Below are 16472 nucleotides of genomic sequence, written 5' to 3' on the forward strand. Positions count from 1 at the left end.
GACTATTTAAAAGAAATTTAAAAAGTTATAACAATTAAAGTTATACCATATAACAGCCAGAATGTAATAATTATTGAGTTTGTTAGGAGCAGTTCTGGTTAGAAAGTCTAACACCTGCAGGACGACGGATCTGCAATAATGCTCATTTGTGCACCTAGGATGCAGCAATCTGTCATCTATCCAGAGTTCCACTATCAATGGAAGAATGACCGCCGCCTTTCTAAATACCTCTCTTCTTGGTCCTTTCAGCCTGGAGTAAATGAAAACCAGCAACGTTTATGTGTAGAGATTTGTTAGCCACATGTTAGTGATAGGATGCCACTTGTTGCACATCCTGTTGATGGTATTCACTGAGTTCCTGAGATGAACCCATTCTTTCACAATTGTTTTTAAAAACAGTCTGCATGTCTAGAGGCTTACTTTCCACAGAAGGGAAAGTAAGCCTCTAGACATGCAGAGACTTACTGCATGCCTGGAGGCTTATTGGAGCATCTGATTCTGATCATTTGTATGGGTGGTCAAATACTTTTGGCAGCATAGTGCATCTCTGCTAGGAGCTAGTGGACAGAAATCTGGTTTCACCAGGATTGAGAACATTTTACCCGAGAGTTTCCAGGTTGCAGTTTGGACTCTTCAGTCCAGCAGAGAGAAGCTTCACTCCTGAATCCTGCAGGTTGTTGTTACTCAGGTCCAGTTCTCTGAGACTGGAGGACTGGGAGCTGAGAACTGAGGACAGAGCTTCACAGCTTCTCTCTGAGAGGTTACAGCCACTCAGTCTGAGGAGACAGAGAGAAAAATCTGTTGTTAATCACTTCTTAAAAAATAATATTTTTCAATGTTTTTCTTGGACAGAGAAGGAACTATCTTATTTTACACTTATTTATGATGACATTTGTTGTGAAATGGTTCATTCTATAGTTAGTACTCCAGCCTTGAAGTTTAGAACTACAGGCAACAAGGAAGTTGGAAAGAGAATTATGAAATTCCACAATTAAATAAATTAATACAATTTAAATTTTAACATAAAGAGGCGGAGTTTTGCTGCTTTAAAATGTAATAGTATGTTCAGCTGCTGAAGTAAGTCTGTCTCCTTTACACATCCCACCCAGTGAGACACTGAAGACACAATGCACCAATATATAAGCTGAAACATGAATATACATATTTACCTCATCAGTAGCATATTTCTATCAAAAATAACTGAATTAACAATCTGTGTCCTTACAGAGCTTTGTTGGAGGCTTTAACCACTGGCAGCAGCCTCAGAAGAGCCTCCTCTGAAGCAGAGTATTTCTTCAGGTCAAACACATCCAGATCTTTTCCTGATGACACTAAGATGAAGATCAGAGCTGACCACTGAGCAGGAGACAGTTTATCTGTGGAGAGACTTCCTGAACTCAGAGACTGTTGGATCTCCTCCACTAGAGAACGATCATTCAGTTCATTCAGACAGTGGAACAGATTGATGCTTTTCTCTGCAGACACATTTTCATTGATCTTCTCCTTGATGTACTGAACTGTATCCTGATTGGGCTGTGAGCTACTTCCTGTCTTTGTGAGCAGACCTTTTAGGAGTCTCTGATTGGTCTGCAGTGAAAGTCCCAGGAGGAAGCGGAGGAACAAGTCCAGGTGTCCATTTGGACTTTGTAAGGCCTGGTCAACAGCTCTCTGATGGAAATCATTTAGTTTAAGTTTATTAAAAAATGAAGATTTCTTAGATGTTTGTTTCTCTCCCATCAAGATGACCCCAGAGTTGATGAAGGTCAGATGAACATGAAGAGCAGCCAGAAACTCCTGAACACTCAGATGGATGAAGCAGAACACCTTGTCCTGGTACAGACCTCTCTCCTCTTTAAAGATCTGTGTGAACACTCCTGAGTACACTGAGGCTGCTCTGATATCGATGCCACACTCTGTCAAGTCTGATTCATAGAAGATCAGGTTTCCTTTCTGCAGCTGATCAAAAGCCAGTTTTCCCAGAGACTCAATCATCTTCCTGCTCTCTGCACTCCAGTGTGGATCTGTTTCAGCTCCTCCATCATACTTGACCTTCTTCACTTTGGTCTGAACCACCAGGAAGTGGATATACATCTCAGTCAGGGTTCTGGGCAGCTCTCCTCCCTCTCTGGTCTCCAACACATCCTCCAGAACTGTAGCAGTGATCCAGCAGAAGACTGGGATGTGGCACATGATGTGGAGGCTTCGTGATGTCTTCATGTGGGAGATGATCCTGCTGGCCTGCTGCTTATCTCTGAATCTCTTCCTGAAGTACTCCCCCTTCTGTGGGTCATTGAACCCTCTGACCTCTGTCACCATGCCAACACACTGAGGAGGGATCTGATTGGCTGCTGCAGGTCGTGTGGTTATCCAGAGGAGAGCAGAGGGAAGCAGTTTCCCCCTGATGAGGTTTGTCAGCAGAACGTCCACTGAGGTGGACTCTGTAGCATCAGTCAGGATCTCCTTGTTGTAGAAGTCCAGAGGAAGTCGACTCTCATCCAGACCATCAAAGATGAACAGAACCTGGAAGTGTTCAAAGCTGCAGATTTCTTTGGTTTCACTAAAGAAATGATGAACAAGTTCCACCAAGCTGAACTTTTTCTCCTTCAGCACATTCAGCTCTCTGAACGTGAATGGAAATATGAACTGGATGTTCTGGTGGGCTTTGTCTTCAGCCCAGTCCAGAGTGAACTTCTGTGTTAGGACTGTTTTCCCAATGCCAGCCACTCCCTTTGTCATCACTGTTCTGATTGGTTGATCACTTCCAGGTGGGACTTTAAAGATGTCTTCTTGTCTGATTGTTGTTTCTGGTCTGTGTGGTTTCCTGGATGCTGTTTCAATCTGTCTGACCTCATGTTCATCATTGACCTCTCCAGTCCCTCCCTCTGTGATGTAGAGCTCTGTGTAGATCTGGTTCAGAAGGGTTGGACTTCCTGCTTTAGCAATCCCCTCAAACACAGACTGGAACTTCTTCTTCAGACCAGATTTAAGTTGATGTTGACAACAACTTACTGTAGCAAGACGTTCTAAATGAACACAAAAATAAAATCAGCAACTAAATAAAGTCATATTCTGAAGATGATGTTAATAAATGTGATTCCATCTCTTCAAATGTGAGTAAATGTGTGATTTATCTATCATTTCAAATCTCTGAAGAAATGTTCTTACTGCTCTGCAGACGGTCAGCCAGCTCCTCCTGCTTCATCCTCCTCAGGAAGTTCAGTGTGATCTTCATCACTGCCTCTCTGCTGATCCTCCTCTGCTCTTCATCCTCACCTTCCAACACCTCATCATCATCTCTCTGACTCTCTGAGCATTCTGGGTCATTTGGACTCAGAATCTTATGGATCTTCTTCAGCTCGTTCTTCAGAAAAGTGACAATGTTTTCCTCCAGCGTCTGGAATAGAATAATAGATGAAGGAAACATGAGACTGAAATCATGGAGCCAAACACCAGATGGATGTTTGACAGACTGACAGTCCTCTGGTCTACAAAGCCCAGCATGGAGATGACTGTGAACAGAACGCTTGAAAATGTTGTTCATGTACAGACCATAAATATGGAGTCCAGTTGTGTTTGATGCTGCTGGGCAGATGGACAACTGGGAACCTCTGAGCTCTGCTGGTCCACTCTGTGGAGGAACCAGGAACAATTAGGAAGTCAGGAAATATTCATCCAGTTGTATTCAGAAATGAAATCACCAAGACTTTCACATTAAATGTACTTGAAGCAGAAAAACAGAGCATCATATGAACAAAATGGAGTGAAGTTAAAAAGAGGAAGATGAACTACAAGGACGAAGAGCAAAATCACCTAGAAGACATTTTAAAAGGTTGATGCTGAACTTGGACTTCAAACTGTCCAAACTGTCATTAGATCTGATGCTGGTGGAGACAGTTTCCCAGAGCTTGGGGACAGTGGAAGTGAAGGCTCTGTCCACACAGGTTCTTCAGGACAGTGTGGGACATCCATCAGGTTCTGATGACTAGATCTGAGGTGATGTGGACATGGAGGAGGTTTGAGATATGTGGGTGTGTGTCCATGTGGGGTCCTCTACTGGATGTTATAGAGAGGATTTTAAAATGGATCCTGTAGATCCTTGGAAGCCAGTGAGATCACATTATATCTGTCCACACAGAGACAATCAGAAGGTAAAGGTCCATGATGTAATATCTGGATGTGAGCAGTGAACCAGGTGATCCAAGTAGTTATAAAAATTTAATGTTCCTGCTGATCCCACTAAGAACCAGCAGAACCTCTGATGATCCACATCAGCTCAGTTTGGTTGAGTTCCAGCAGATCTCACCAACCACATCATGAAGCTTTCCTTCCCTGCTGAACTGCTCTCACAATGCACACAGGAACCAAGTCTTGATGGACCAGACTGGCTTTACCAGGTATTTCCCAGTGGAAATGTGTTCCACTGTTAGTCTGACATGGAGCCAGGAAGCAACAGAACATCATCATCAACATCCCAGAGATAAAGATATGAAGGTGTTTTCAGGAGAACAGATCAGCTGATTTCTGTAAATAATGGATCAAACCTCTGTAAATATAACTGGAAACATCTGAGTTCTTACTGGTTCAGTTTCCATAGTTACAGGAATTACATACAGCTCACCTCTCTGATGATGGAGGTCCAGGAGATTTAAAGTCAATGGGATGATCCATTGACCCGTCGCTCCTAAACGACACACAGCTGGGTTCTGATTCTTCTTGTGTGAAAATCTGATGGATTCTGCTAAAAAAAGAAACTCATTAAAATCTTTCCTTTGAATTTTGCTTTGAAGATATTTTTAATGTGGTTCATTGTAAAATAAAGAGCTGTGAGACACAACAGAACCAGACAAATCATCGACTTGATGTTCTAAATGATTCCTATCAGAACCGGTCCAATCCTCCAACATGTTCCTGATCATTGATCCTCCTGAATTATGTCCAGCCTTCTTTAAAGAGCAGAAAGATTTGTTTCTGAGACCAACATGTTGGTTTGAAATGACTGAGAAGTTTGGTGATCTTAGTGTTGAGCTCTGACATGGAGAAGAACCAGGAATCATTTCCACTCTGACCATCCAAGGAGGATCTGATGGAGCTTCAATCAGAACTGAATGTTAAGTTAGAGAACATGTCGTTCTGAATGCGATTCACAGGAGACATTATTTAGTTTTACTGTAGAAATGTTTGATAATACACCGTGTTGGATGATGTTTGAATCTCAGAGATGCAGCTAGAATCATAAAATTAATTCATAGAGACTTTTTCTTTCAGCATTAATCTGTGTTTAATCAGACTTAGAGACTAATCCAAATATAAACTTAGAAATTAAATTTACTTCTGCCTTTGTGTTTCTGTGTTAATATTAATATTTGGTTAAATAAATGAATCTGTTTCATTTGGAAAAATTAAGTTGATGAAAATGCAGTTAAATGTTTGTGGGTCAAAGGTCATGTCAACATGATAGTTTCTGTGTCTTGATTGAAAAGTGAGTTCATTATGGGTCATTTTTATCCCCGTTATTCATCAGCAGTAATTGGGTGATTCTCTGAATTTGGTACATTTTGGCGTCTCAGATTACTTAAAAATATACCACAATAAATTGTGTTTTTGATCACTGCATCTATTGAAGGACTCTTTAAACCTCCAGGAAAATATGTCTCCCCACCTTATTCATGAAATCCCAAACAGTATTAAGAATTTCTTTGTTACTTAAGTTGCTTCAAATTCAACCCCATAACAGGACAATTTCATTCCTCTGTGAGTAAAACTCTAACATAATTAAACTAATTCTTCCAGTTCCTTTTAGATGACCTGTCCCTTGATATTAATGTATATCTTATTTGATTCTGAATTATAATAATTAGACTGATAAGTAGAATATGGCAACTTGATGTAAAAGCTCTTTTCATAAATCAGAAAAATATACTTTAAAATAAACATTAAATCAGGCTTTTTAATGTTTCTGAATCATTCTTTAAACTTTGCATACAGTCCAACAAATATTAGTCTAATATTTGCTGTTATTATAAAAAAATCATAACAATGTATCAAGTAACGGTTGAACCCATTGTAACAGTTGACCAAACTGTAACGGGGTTGAAGATTTTTACTAAAAGTTGCCATAAGTCCACATTAGCTGGGTTATGGAGCAACATATGATATGATGAAAACAAGAATTAATATGTTTCAAAGACCATTCTTTTATTTTTTCCCAAACAATAATAATTATCATTTACATGCCTAAAGGTGTTGAAAGGTTGAGCTTGACAATGACAATGTTTGGATAAAAAATAATCAAATATCAGTAAGAAACTATATTAACACTTAAATCTCTACAGTGTGAGCGGGAAAAAACTTAAGTGATGTCACTTCCAGGATGCTGAGGAAATTGGACTGAACCATTATTTATAAAAAGGAGGGATTGGTCTGCTGTTACAGGGTTAAACAAAACTGGAGGGACATGATTAAAAAGTGATATTTTATAAATAATTCATATATTTTTCTGATATTTATTTTATTTAGATTAAAGTATACCTAAAAATGTTTAAAATTGTACAAATAAGGGTGTGCTGTGGTGGCGCAGGGGTTAAGCACGACCCACATATAGACGTCTTAGTCCTCGACGCGGCTGTCGCAGGTTCGATTCCTGGCCTGGTGACCTTTACCGCATGTCTTCCCCCTTCTCTCATTACTCTCTTTCCTGTCAATTTACTGTCAAATAAAGGTCACTAGAGCCAATAAAATCTTTAAAAAAAAATTGTACAAATAAGTTGCAGTTACTGGTTAGTTTCATTTGTTTTATATTCAGTGAAAAATTAGCATTGGTCAGTGGGGACATGCTCATTTGGCTGATCTCTACACTTCAACAACCCATCAAATGTTTCAAAACATGATTTTTAAAATATATATGCATGTTATATTACCAAGACACATGGATATTTCCATTACTTGATTTTTCTCAAAAAATCTGGGTTGCATTATATGAAAATATTTTAGATAAACCTGTGAGACACAAAATGCACCAAATTCAGAGAATGACCCAGTTGCTTATTTATGATGTCAGTTAGAGACCATCTGGTTCTGAAAGATATCCACATGAGATATTTTTTATCTTAACTGTGGAAATGGTTAATAATCCACTATGTTGGATGATGTTTGAACCACAGAGATGAAACTTTAATCATAAAATTAATTCATAAAAGCCTTTTTCTTTCAGCCTTACTCTGTCTGGAAAATAAATTACATTTAGATTTAGAGAACAATCCAAATATCAATCTAGAAATTAAACTCACTTCTGCCTTTTGTGTTTGTGTGTTAAATTAATATTGGATGGTCATAATAACAGATATAAACTGAACAGTTACAGCAGTTAGAAACAGCTCACCTCTCTGATGGTGGAGATCCAGGAGATTTAAAGTAAATCATATCATCCTTTGACCTGTCGCTCTTAAAGGACACACAGCTGGGTTCTGGTTCTGGTTCTGGTTTGAGTCTCTGATGGATCCTGACAGAAACATGATGATTAAAACTTAATCAGCAAAGAGGAGCAGCAGCAGCTTCATCACCACGTCTGTTCTGGCCTGATATAGTGAACGCTGTGTGAAAAGGGCTGTGGACAGTTAGAGATGGTGACCTCACCTCTGACCTTTGCTCTGGCTCTCATCTTCCCCACACAGAGTGGTTTTAGAGGGAGGGACTCCCTCCTCTCTGTCCTCACACTGATCCATGCTGCTGAATTCACATCAGCTCACACACACTTTCTACCTTCACCTGCAGAGGAAACACACATCATTCATCTGCACATCAACTCTGATCATCCTTTACATCATTAGAGCTGGAAAAAGATCAGCTGCTCCTCCTCTGATTGGCTCTTCTTCTCTGCTTCATATCAGTGTCAGGTGAATGCAGTCAGACAGCAGAGAGGCAGAGGAAGCTGCCATCAGCTGCTGCACTTCTACTATCAGTCCACTAGATGGAGGCCCTGAGGTGCAAACCACTTCACCACATTCAGAAACGCTACAACATTAACAAAATGGAAAGGGTTTGTCCCAGTTGGAGACTTGAGAAATCACTGATTGGACGACAGCGCTTTTGAACCGGACGTTATCTCTTGATAACTTCCGGTCGGCTCGTTGTTTCGATGCTCTATAGCGTCCGCCATATTGAAAGTGGCTTATCTGCCAGCAAGTTAATACAATTAAATGGACCGAACTTCGTAAAGTTCTATTCTACAAAGTATTTTAAGGTAATGAATGCCACTGACACAATCTCTCACACACTATTATATATATAGGAATGACAAAAGAAAACTAAGTGCAACGTTTCAAACTTTTTGATGTGATTATTTAATTGTTTTGAGGCACAATAATTACATTTGATACAGCTGATTCTGTTAAATTATTTTTATTGATGAACACACATACACACACACACACACACACACACACACACACACGCACCTTAACAGTGATTTATTCAGAGCACAGGCAGGGGTTCAGTCTGCTGGTCAAACTGGGAGCAGTTCAGTGACTGGGCCTTCTGAGACATCTGACCAGCTACAGGTTAAAGCGAATGATAAAAATGATCTAACAGTGTAATAGAAAATACATCCCTGATTCATTCACATTCAGGAAACAAAAACATATCATCACCATATGGGGGCATTGGCTTAGCATCTAAACACAAACATTGTGGAGATGAGCTGCGAATCAGAAGTCTGAAGAAAAACATCTCCAGCTCTGATCTTTATGGACGTGTCCTGATTAAATCCCCCGCTCTCCGCGCTGCTCTCTGGATTAATGTTCTTTCAGTCTGTTATATCAAACAAATTATTTTAATCTACTTAAATTATAAGAAACATCTTACAGACACCATTAAAGTACCTTAAAGTAACCATGTTTGAGACAAACAGCGACTTGTCTTGCGAACTTCTAGGTAACCATGGCAACAATAAACAAATGGCTATAAGGCCCTTTACAGGTTTCTCATTGCCTCTCCCTCTTTAGAAAAACTACACAGTATAAAAAAAGTTAGCTAAGCTGATAGTCAGAGTAGTTAACTGGAGCAATTTAGTTACAAAGGAAATATTTCTCTGTTGTTTGGAAGTTTGTTTCACCACAGAAATGCACAGTACCGGCCACAAAGTCAAGAAATTCTGCTCGTAAATTTACGATATTATTATCTTTAATTCTTACCTGTGAAAGGTAAACGCAGTGGGTCCACTTTGTACTATAAAACGGTTGAAACTAGACAACGCAGCACGTTCTCTCCACTGCCACTTTCAAGATGGCGGTGACGTAAATAGGACTCGGCGTATACATATTAATGCCTTATTGTCCAATCAACAATTTCTCAAGTCTCACACTGGGACATACCTCTTCCATTTTGTTAATGTTGTAGCGTCTCTGAAATTTGTAATTGTGCTATGTTAATGTTGTGTTCTTGAATTTGTTGAAGTGATTTGCCCCTCAGGGCCACCGTAGCTCCAGGGTCCGGGGGACAGAGGCATAGAGGCAGATCCACACCTTCAACACGTCTGATGGGAGCTAGAGAAACCATCAGAGTTCGGAACGTGTCAGATTAATTGCCATATTGCCCCAGTGGATTATATAGTAGGTTGCCCTTGTCATTGGTTGCTAAAAACTTTACAAGACCGACTGATTTTAGTGACATAGTGGGTGTAAAGTATTGAATAAAAATGTTGTGCTACATGACTGGCTTTATTTTTACTATTACATTTAACTTTATGACACACAAAATTACAAGTGGATCGTCCATCTTGTCTCCAAGTGTATTCTGGGTAAAGCTTGTCACCAGCCGTCCACCAACGTCATCATCAGTCACTTGGCAACAGATGGCAAACTATCTGGAGCATTTTTACAGACTAAGTTAACATGACTGGAGCTCCATGGAGTGAAAAGGATGGAAAAAAAGAGAGCAAGGAAAAGCCAAAAACTGGACGCATATTTTGTCTTGGAGATGAAGCGGATTTTTTGTTGGCAGCGATTCAGACCCACCAAAACTGGCAGCCCAGCGAAGGAGCCGGACTAGTTACAGGTAGCAACTCTGACATTATTCACAGCTTGTGAGTTAACTGTAGACTGATTGTTAACTGTATCAGCCCAGCCGCCTAGTTTACATCCCCTTTTCTCTCTGTCGGTGGTACAGCGGTGCCACTGAAAACAATGAACTTAGGGGGTTATTACATTAACAAAAGAATATCATGTACTTTTAACTAAATAATCTCATGTTTCAAACAAAAATATGATACAATCATGTTGGATAAACAAGAAATTCAACAACTTAACGTTTATGAAATTGAATCATGTTGAGATAACATGATTCATTATAGTCAGACTGATCCTGTGCTGAAGACGATGAGTGAGATCATGGGAAATCACACGAGATCATGGGGAATCACGGGATATCACACGAGACAATTGTTTCTTCTCTCAACTTGGATAAAATGTATTCAAGTTGAGATAACCTGATTCAATTTAGTCAGATTGATCTCCCTCCAAAGAGGGTCTAGCGAGATCAGGAGAAAACTTGGGAAAACTTCAAGGCGGCTTTAGTTACACATTAAACTATAGATCTCTCTTTCTTTGCATGTCTTCCAAATTGTAAACTATGGATCTGGGTTTGATGAGGAGAATGAGCAAAGGAGAGCCTTCCTGCCCCAACAGGACATTTGCACCTGGATACATGATGAATTCCTGGGGGAAGTGAAAGACCCTGCATCTGTCCAATATTGTTGGTTGAGGATTTTTAAGATGTATATATAATTCATTTTTTGATGACAGGATTTCTGCTGTTTGGACTTGGCTGTTATCTGGTGTATCATGAAATTCAGAAAACATTGGCAGCTGTTCTGCCCATTGAGAGGCTGCCTGTCTCATACAAGGAAATGTCTTGCTGTGAACATTCAGACTCAGATGCTGTGTGAGCAGAACCACAAACAAGAAGAGATTCTTGCTGAGAGAAACATTTCAGTTGCAGTTCCTGAAATCTAAGGAACAAACCTTGGAGAATTTACAAGCTCGGCTCGGCAGGACTGATCATGAGTTTGGCTGTCTGGAGTTGGCATTGAGGTTTATCAGTGAGAACAATTATTGTCATCTGAATCTGAATGTTAAAAATAATAATAGTACATGACTGAATATCAAAATAAATTTGCAGCATTTTATTTCAGGGAGGGAAAAAAGACCAAGACATGCAGACAAGAAGGTGTAATTACTGACAAACACACTGGATTCTGATGGGTTTGGGCCACCAGGCTGAACTAAGAGCAGCAGGTTACTGGCAGAGGATTAATTACCATGTAACATATGTGCTATTGGTTTTGTGAAACCAAATCAAGGTTTAATTAAGTCAGGATATCTGATAAATCATGGTTTAATCTTCTATCCTTTTTTGGGAAACATCACTCAAAGTTTGAATCCAGCAAATAGAAACATGAAATAGTTTGTTCAGAGAAAAACCAAAGAAACATCAGCTGTTCATGTTGTTTGATTGCAGTTCATCAATAATCTAATAATCCTGAAGATTAACCTTTGAAAGGAAGAGATGAAACTTTGACCAGAAATCAGAAGTGGATGTTTTCTAAAAACATCAGAGAGCAAAAAACAAACAAGAAAGTTCCTGAGGTCAAAGTTCAAGAAGGGAAAAAAGAAGAAAACTTACAGTTTGTTCAAATGATCCAAAGAGTTGATGAAGAAAATATGAACAACAAAATGACTCTAAACTGAAAGTAAATGTGAGGGATGTGGTGGGACTGATGACATCACAACTCACATGATTTTTAGTTTCTTCTTTCAGAGCAGCAGAAAGTCTGCAGTGAAATTAGAGGCAGGTTGATAAAACCTTCATGAGGAAGGAGAGAAGTTCTGATGAAAATGTTTCATGATGGAATCATGAGGAGAAAAGAGTCCAGAGAAAAGAACAGCTGATTCCTGCTGCAGTAACTGGTCTGACTATAAATACAAACAGGAAATAATCAGAAAGATATATATTTTTATATAATTATTCTCTTTCTTATTTCTGAATCATGAGGCTTTTCACATTCCTGGGTAAAAGTTACTCAAGACATCAAAATGTACAAATAATATGAATTCTGATTTACTAGAAGTTACCTGTGGAAAACCACAAGGGTCAGAACTGGGTCCTAAACTTTTCTTACTTTACATAAATGATTTATGCAATGAATCTAATTTGTTAACATTTACTTTATTTGCTGATACATTATTTTGATCTGGTCAGTTTGGAGCAGCAACAGTTTAATGGAAGGAGAATTACAAATATTAATGATGTGACAAAAATAGATTAACACTAAATTATGGAAAAATTTGTAATATTTAGTAACAAGAAAATATAAAAATGAAAGTTCATACTTTAAAATGTTATGATTTAGTAGAGATCAGAACAACATTGATTATTTACAAAGTCTATAATAAACTCCTTTCATGGTGTAAAGAAACATTGTTAGAAATGAAAGAAACAAACTATAAACTAATAGAAAATGACTTATTTAGGATGAATATTAAAAACAATTGTAGGTAATTTAGAGGGATTTCTAGTTTGCAATAAATTAGTGAGGAGATAAAAGTGTTTTTCTCTCTTTAAAATATTTGCTAAACAAATAAAATAAGGTTTATGATGTTTTTTGTGAGTTTGTCTACAAACTTAGCTGGAAATCCTTGAAGATGTTTTAGAAAAATATACAGGAAATATTTTGTTGCTTTGATTTTGATGATGATTTATGTAGAACAGAGTGAAAGTTTTATATGTTTGTTTTTCTATCTAAACTTTTTTCAGTTTAAACTTTGTATTCTTGCCATTGACAGTAATTTAAACTTTGTTTAATTATTTCTATTCTTGTCTTGTTTTTCCAGTTTTGTGTTTTTTCTTGGTTTTGTGTTTGTTGGTTTTCAGCTTTTTTCCTTTAATGAATAAAATCATCATTTGAAAACTGTTTATTGAATTTAATCAGTTTTTCTTCATCAAATATTAAAATCAGTTTGATGATCTGAAACATTTCAGGTGGACAAAAAGGAAAACAGAAGAAATCTGTAAAGGAGCAAATACTTTTCACAGCACTTTATGTTTCAGGTCCAAAGAAATCAAGCGGTCCAGTCTGGATTTAGAAGCAGAATGTTCTGTTTAAGGTGTGACTGGAGTCCAGTTGTTCTGGGTTTCTGGATGAGTCCAGAACTTTCTGGATCAACCAAACCAGATGCTCAGATCTTCTCATCTGGAACATCTGGGAGAGCTTCTGACTAAAACTACAGACATCAGGTTCAATGAGGATCTGAGATCTGAGAAAGTTTCTATGAAGCATTTTAATCCTCTTGTCTCTGTTAGGTGGACAGTGGAGAAAAAGAAGCAGAAAAAAGCAGAACTAAGAACTGGGACATGATGGAAACCAGAACTTTCTGACCTCAGATCTGGAAAACAAACTTTAACTGAGACGTTACTGAAGCTTGATGTTCAGTTGATCCAAATCTAAAGCTGGTCTGCAGGGACGACTTTAGGGTTTGTTTGTTTCTGCTCACCTGGAGCACCAGCCGGGTGGAGTCAGTCTGAGTTCCTTCATCATCTACAGAGAGCTGGAGAACATTGAAGATCCTCCTGGAAAAAATGGGAGCTTTGGAAAGAAATGAGCAGGAAGAGAAAGAAAAATGGATCTTCATCACTTCTGAAGTGGACGACATCAGAGTTGGATTCAGTGGAGTCACATGAAGAACAGAACACTGAGGCTAGAATAATAAACATCATGCTAAATATTAGCTGCAGCTCCGTCAGAAGAAGCTTCAGGTTGAATCTAAAGGAGGCTGAAGATCTCAAAGTGGATAAGAGGAAACCTGATGAGCTCTACAGTCCACTAGATCCAGATCAGAACCCTGGAGAACATCTACGCTGGAAGCAGAGCCACAAGCTAGAAAAATATCCAGGTTTCTATCCAACCTGAACACAGGAAGTCCTTTCTTCTTCTGCTGCAGCTGAGAAGGTCCTGCTGCAGAACAGAAGCCACACAGTTCCTCCACAGCAGAACAGAGGAGGTTCTGGAGGAGACCAGGGTCCACATCTGGACTCAGAGTTCTCCTGAGCTTCAGCAGAGCTGCTGGCTTTGGTTCTGATCCGCCTCTGTTCTGGTGTCTGATCTTCAGAGACCATCTGAACCGACCCATCAGAACTCAGTTGAGGTGGTGGAGGATGAGGATGGGGCGCGGCGAGGAGGAGGAGGAGGAAGAGGAAAATCCCACCTGATTAAATGTATTGACTCTGAAGCAAGCACTGCTCTGGATCATCAGATCCATCAGTAGCCTCTTCTACTGATGGAGAGGAGGCTGACATATCAAATCAAACTGTCATGTTGACTTCATTTACAGGAACAGCAGCTTTTTCTTTCAATGGCTGTTTGTTACATTCACTGCTCAAACTACCCAGGAGTCTAAAACCTCCCATTCAAGGACTTGATACTCAACTAGATGAAGTCAGATTTGAGCTTTTAAATGCTGAAATTATTGCTGCTGATGATATTTCAGTGCTTTCAAAACCTCTTTCTGCTGATGTGGATGCAAGACTGAAAGAAAAGGAAATCACTGAGATTTTGGAGGAACGTCTGTTTCAGGGTCGTTGACGTATCAGGATTTCCATCAGGGGAAATTAAACATTTAAAAATATGTTTATCCATTGCAATTATTAGAACATTTCAAATGTTGTGCACACAGAAATTATCATTAAAAATTAAAATGAGACGTTTTCAGAGGTTTTTTATCAATATGATTCGGCTGTGGTCTTAAAAATGTCATGTGGTGCGACCGTGATTTATCTTAAAATAAAGTATTTTCCATCATTTATTAAACATCTTTTATAAGTTTAATTTTACTGAAGGTGTTTAAAAACAAAACTTTTAATTTTCTTTGTATTTCTCTGACAATTATGACAGTTTTTCCCCAAAAATGAACCAGTTCAATTTATAATTGTTTTATATTTTTCTTCACCATTTCATCAAACTGTGTTAAAAATAAATAAACTCCAGTCACTTGAGGAAACTGTATTAGTGATTAATATTTCTGCTCCAGAAATTAGATATTCCATTTTTAGTTCAATACATTTACTTTTTAATTGGTCACCAAATGATTTATAGAATAAATGTCGGCCAGTAAACGGGTCAAAATCCTTTAAAAAATAAAAATAGTATTACATCCAGTAACAGTACATTACAAAAAACACAAATTAAACACACCAATTTAATTCACATCAAAATTAATGCAGTAATCAACTTTGTAACAAACATTTCAAACAGATCCTCATAAAATCAGAAAGTTCAGTAGATTGATTTTATTTTCTGAACTTTTTAAAGTTTTATTTTAAAAACTTAATAAAAACAGAAATGTTCAATCTCCCAAATGTAAGAACAATAATGACAATAGAATAATTCAGTTGAATTGAATTATTTTAAGCAGAACCAAGTATGATAAATAATGTAATCATTCACAAGTTCCCCAAATGTGAGCTTCTTTCAAAACGGAAAAGATTTCAATGAACTTCTAAACCATCATATTACTCCTGGGTAGAGACGCTCCCATCAGGGTTTTTCCTGCCGGTTCTGATCACCATGAGGTCCGATCACTGCCGATCACAGATACCGATCACATGGATTGGCTGTTAATGTTTGGCTTTAGGTAGAAATGCTACTATGTGATCTGGCAAAATGGAGCCATAAAATCACCTCATTTAGACAAAAACATGTCCAATACTTGCAGGCTCATGGCTAATTGTTCTGGTTCTGATGGCTTGTTTCTGACCCAGTAGAGTAATTCAGCAGAACACAGGGAGGAGGCAGAGGAACTCCATTTGTTCTCAGATTATCTCATGTTAGGACATAGAGAAAGTTACATTAAAACTTTTTTAAAGTTTCCTCCTCAGTACCGCGTAGCGATGGTCCAACAAAGAATTATTGTGATGATTAATCAGGTTAAAAATTGGCTCATTCTGAAGATTTTTAACCATTTACACCTTTTTTATACAGTTTTATACATTAAAAGATACAAAAACAGATAATTAAATCACTTGTTAGAATATATTTACAAAGTTTTTTCCATCTATTTTTAAACTTTCTAACTTCTTTTCTGCAGTTCCAGGGTGAGTCTTTCTTCATGACTCTTTAAGGAATGAGAAGCTCAGCTCAATGTTTTTATCCAACCTTGTTATTAATCAGTGAAATAAGTTGGAGGAGAGACGTTTGGTTCCTGTTGCAGCTCAGTGTTAATCTGGTTAATCTGAGAGATGAGCTCCAGTCTAACACTGCAGTGAGGATTAAAACCGGCCAGACAAGGTGAGGGACGGAGGAGAGGTCACCATCAGGAAGTTTGAACCTCTGCAACAAACTGCATTTTAATCACAACCAGCTGCTGATTTTACTGGGTTTTGCTTTTTCCAGTTAAATCCTTTATTTTCCGGTTTGGGTTGAATCA

General features: G+C 38.3%; 1 protein-coding gene across 1 annotated transcript in view; it reads right to left on the minus strand.

Annotated features, from left to right (window-relative positions):
* LOC111609494 (NLR family CARD domain-containing protein 3-like) overlaps positions 1 to 7721 on the minus strand; it is a 32645-nt gene extending 24924 nt beyond the window's left edge. The window contains exons 1-6 of the mRNA XM_023338242.1: positions 7633 to 7721; positions 7379 to 7498; positions 3550 to 3628; positions 3166 to 3394; positions 1226 to 3008; positions 603 to 776 (exon numbers count right to left, since the gene is read on the minus strand). Of these exons, the coding sequence (XP_023194010.1) occupies positions 603 to 776; positions 1226 to 3008; positions 3166 to 3394; positions 3550 to 3628; positions 7379 to 7498; positions 7633 to 7721 (2474 nt within the window). The remainder of the gene's footprint in view (positions 1 to 602; positions 777 to 1225; positions 3009 to 3165; positions 3395 to 3549; positions 3629 to 7378; positions 7499 to 7632) is intronic.
* Between the last annotated feature and the right edge of the window lie 8751 nt (positions 7722 to 16472).

Source organism: Xiphophorus maculatus, chromosome 8 (assembly GCF_002775205.1).
Source record: "Xiphophorus maculatus strain JP 163 A chromosome 8, X_maculatus-5.0-male, whole genome shotgun sequence".
NCBI classification, from domain to species: Eukaryota; Metazoa; Chordata; class Actinopteri; order Cyprinodontiformes; family Poeciliidae; genus Xiphophorus; species Xiphophorus maculatus.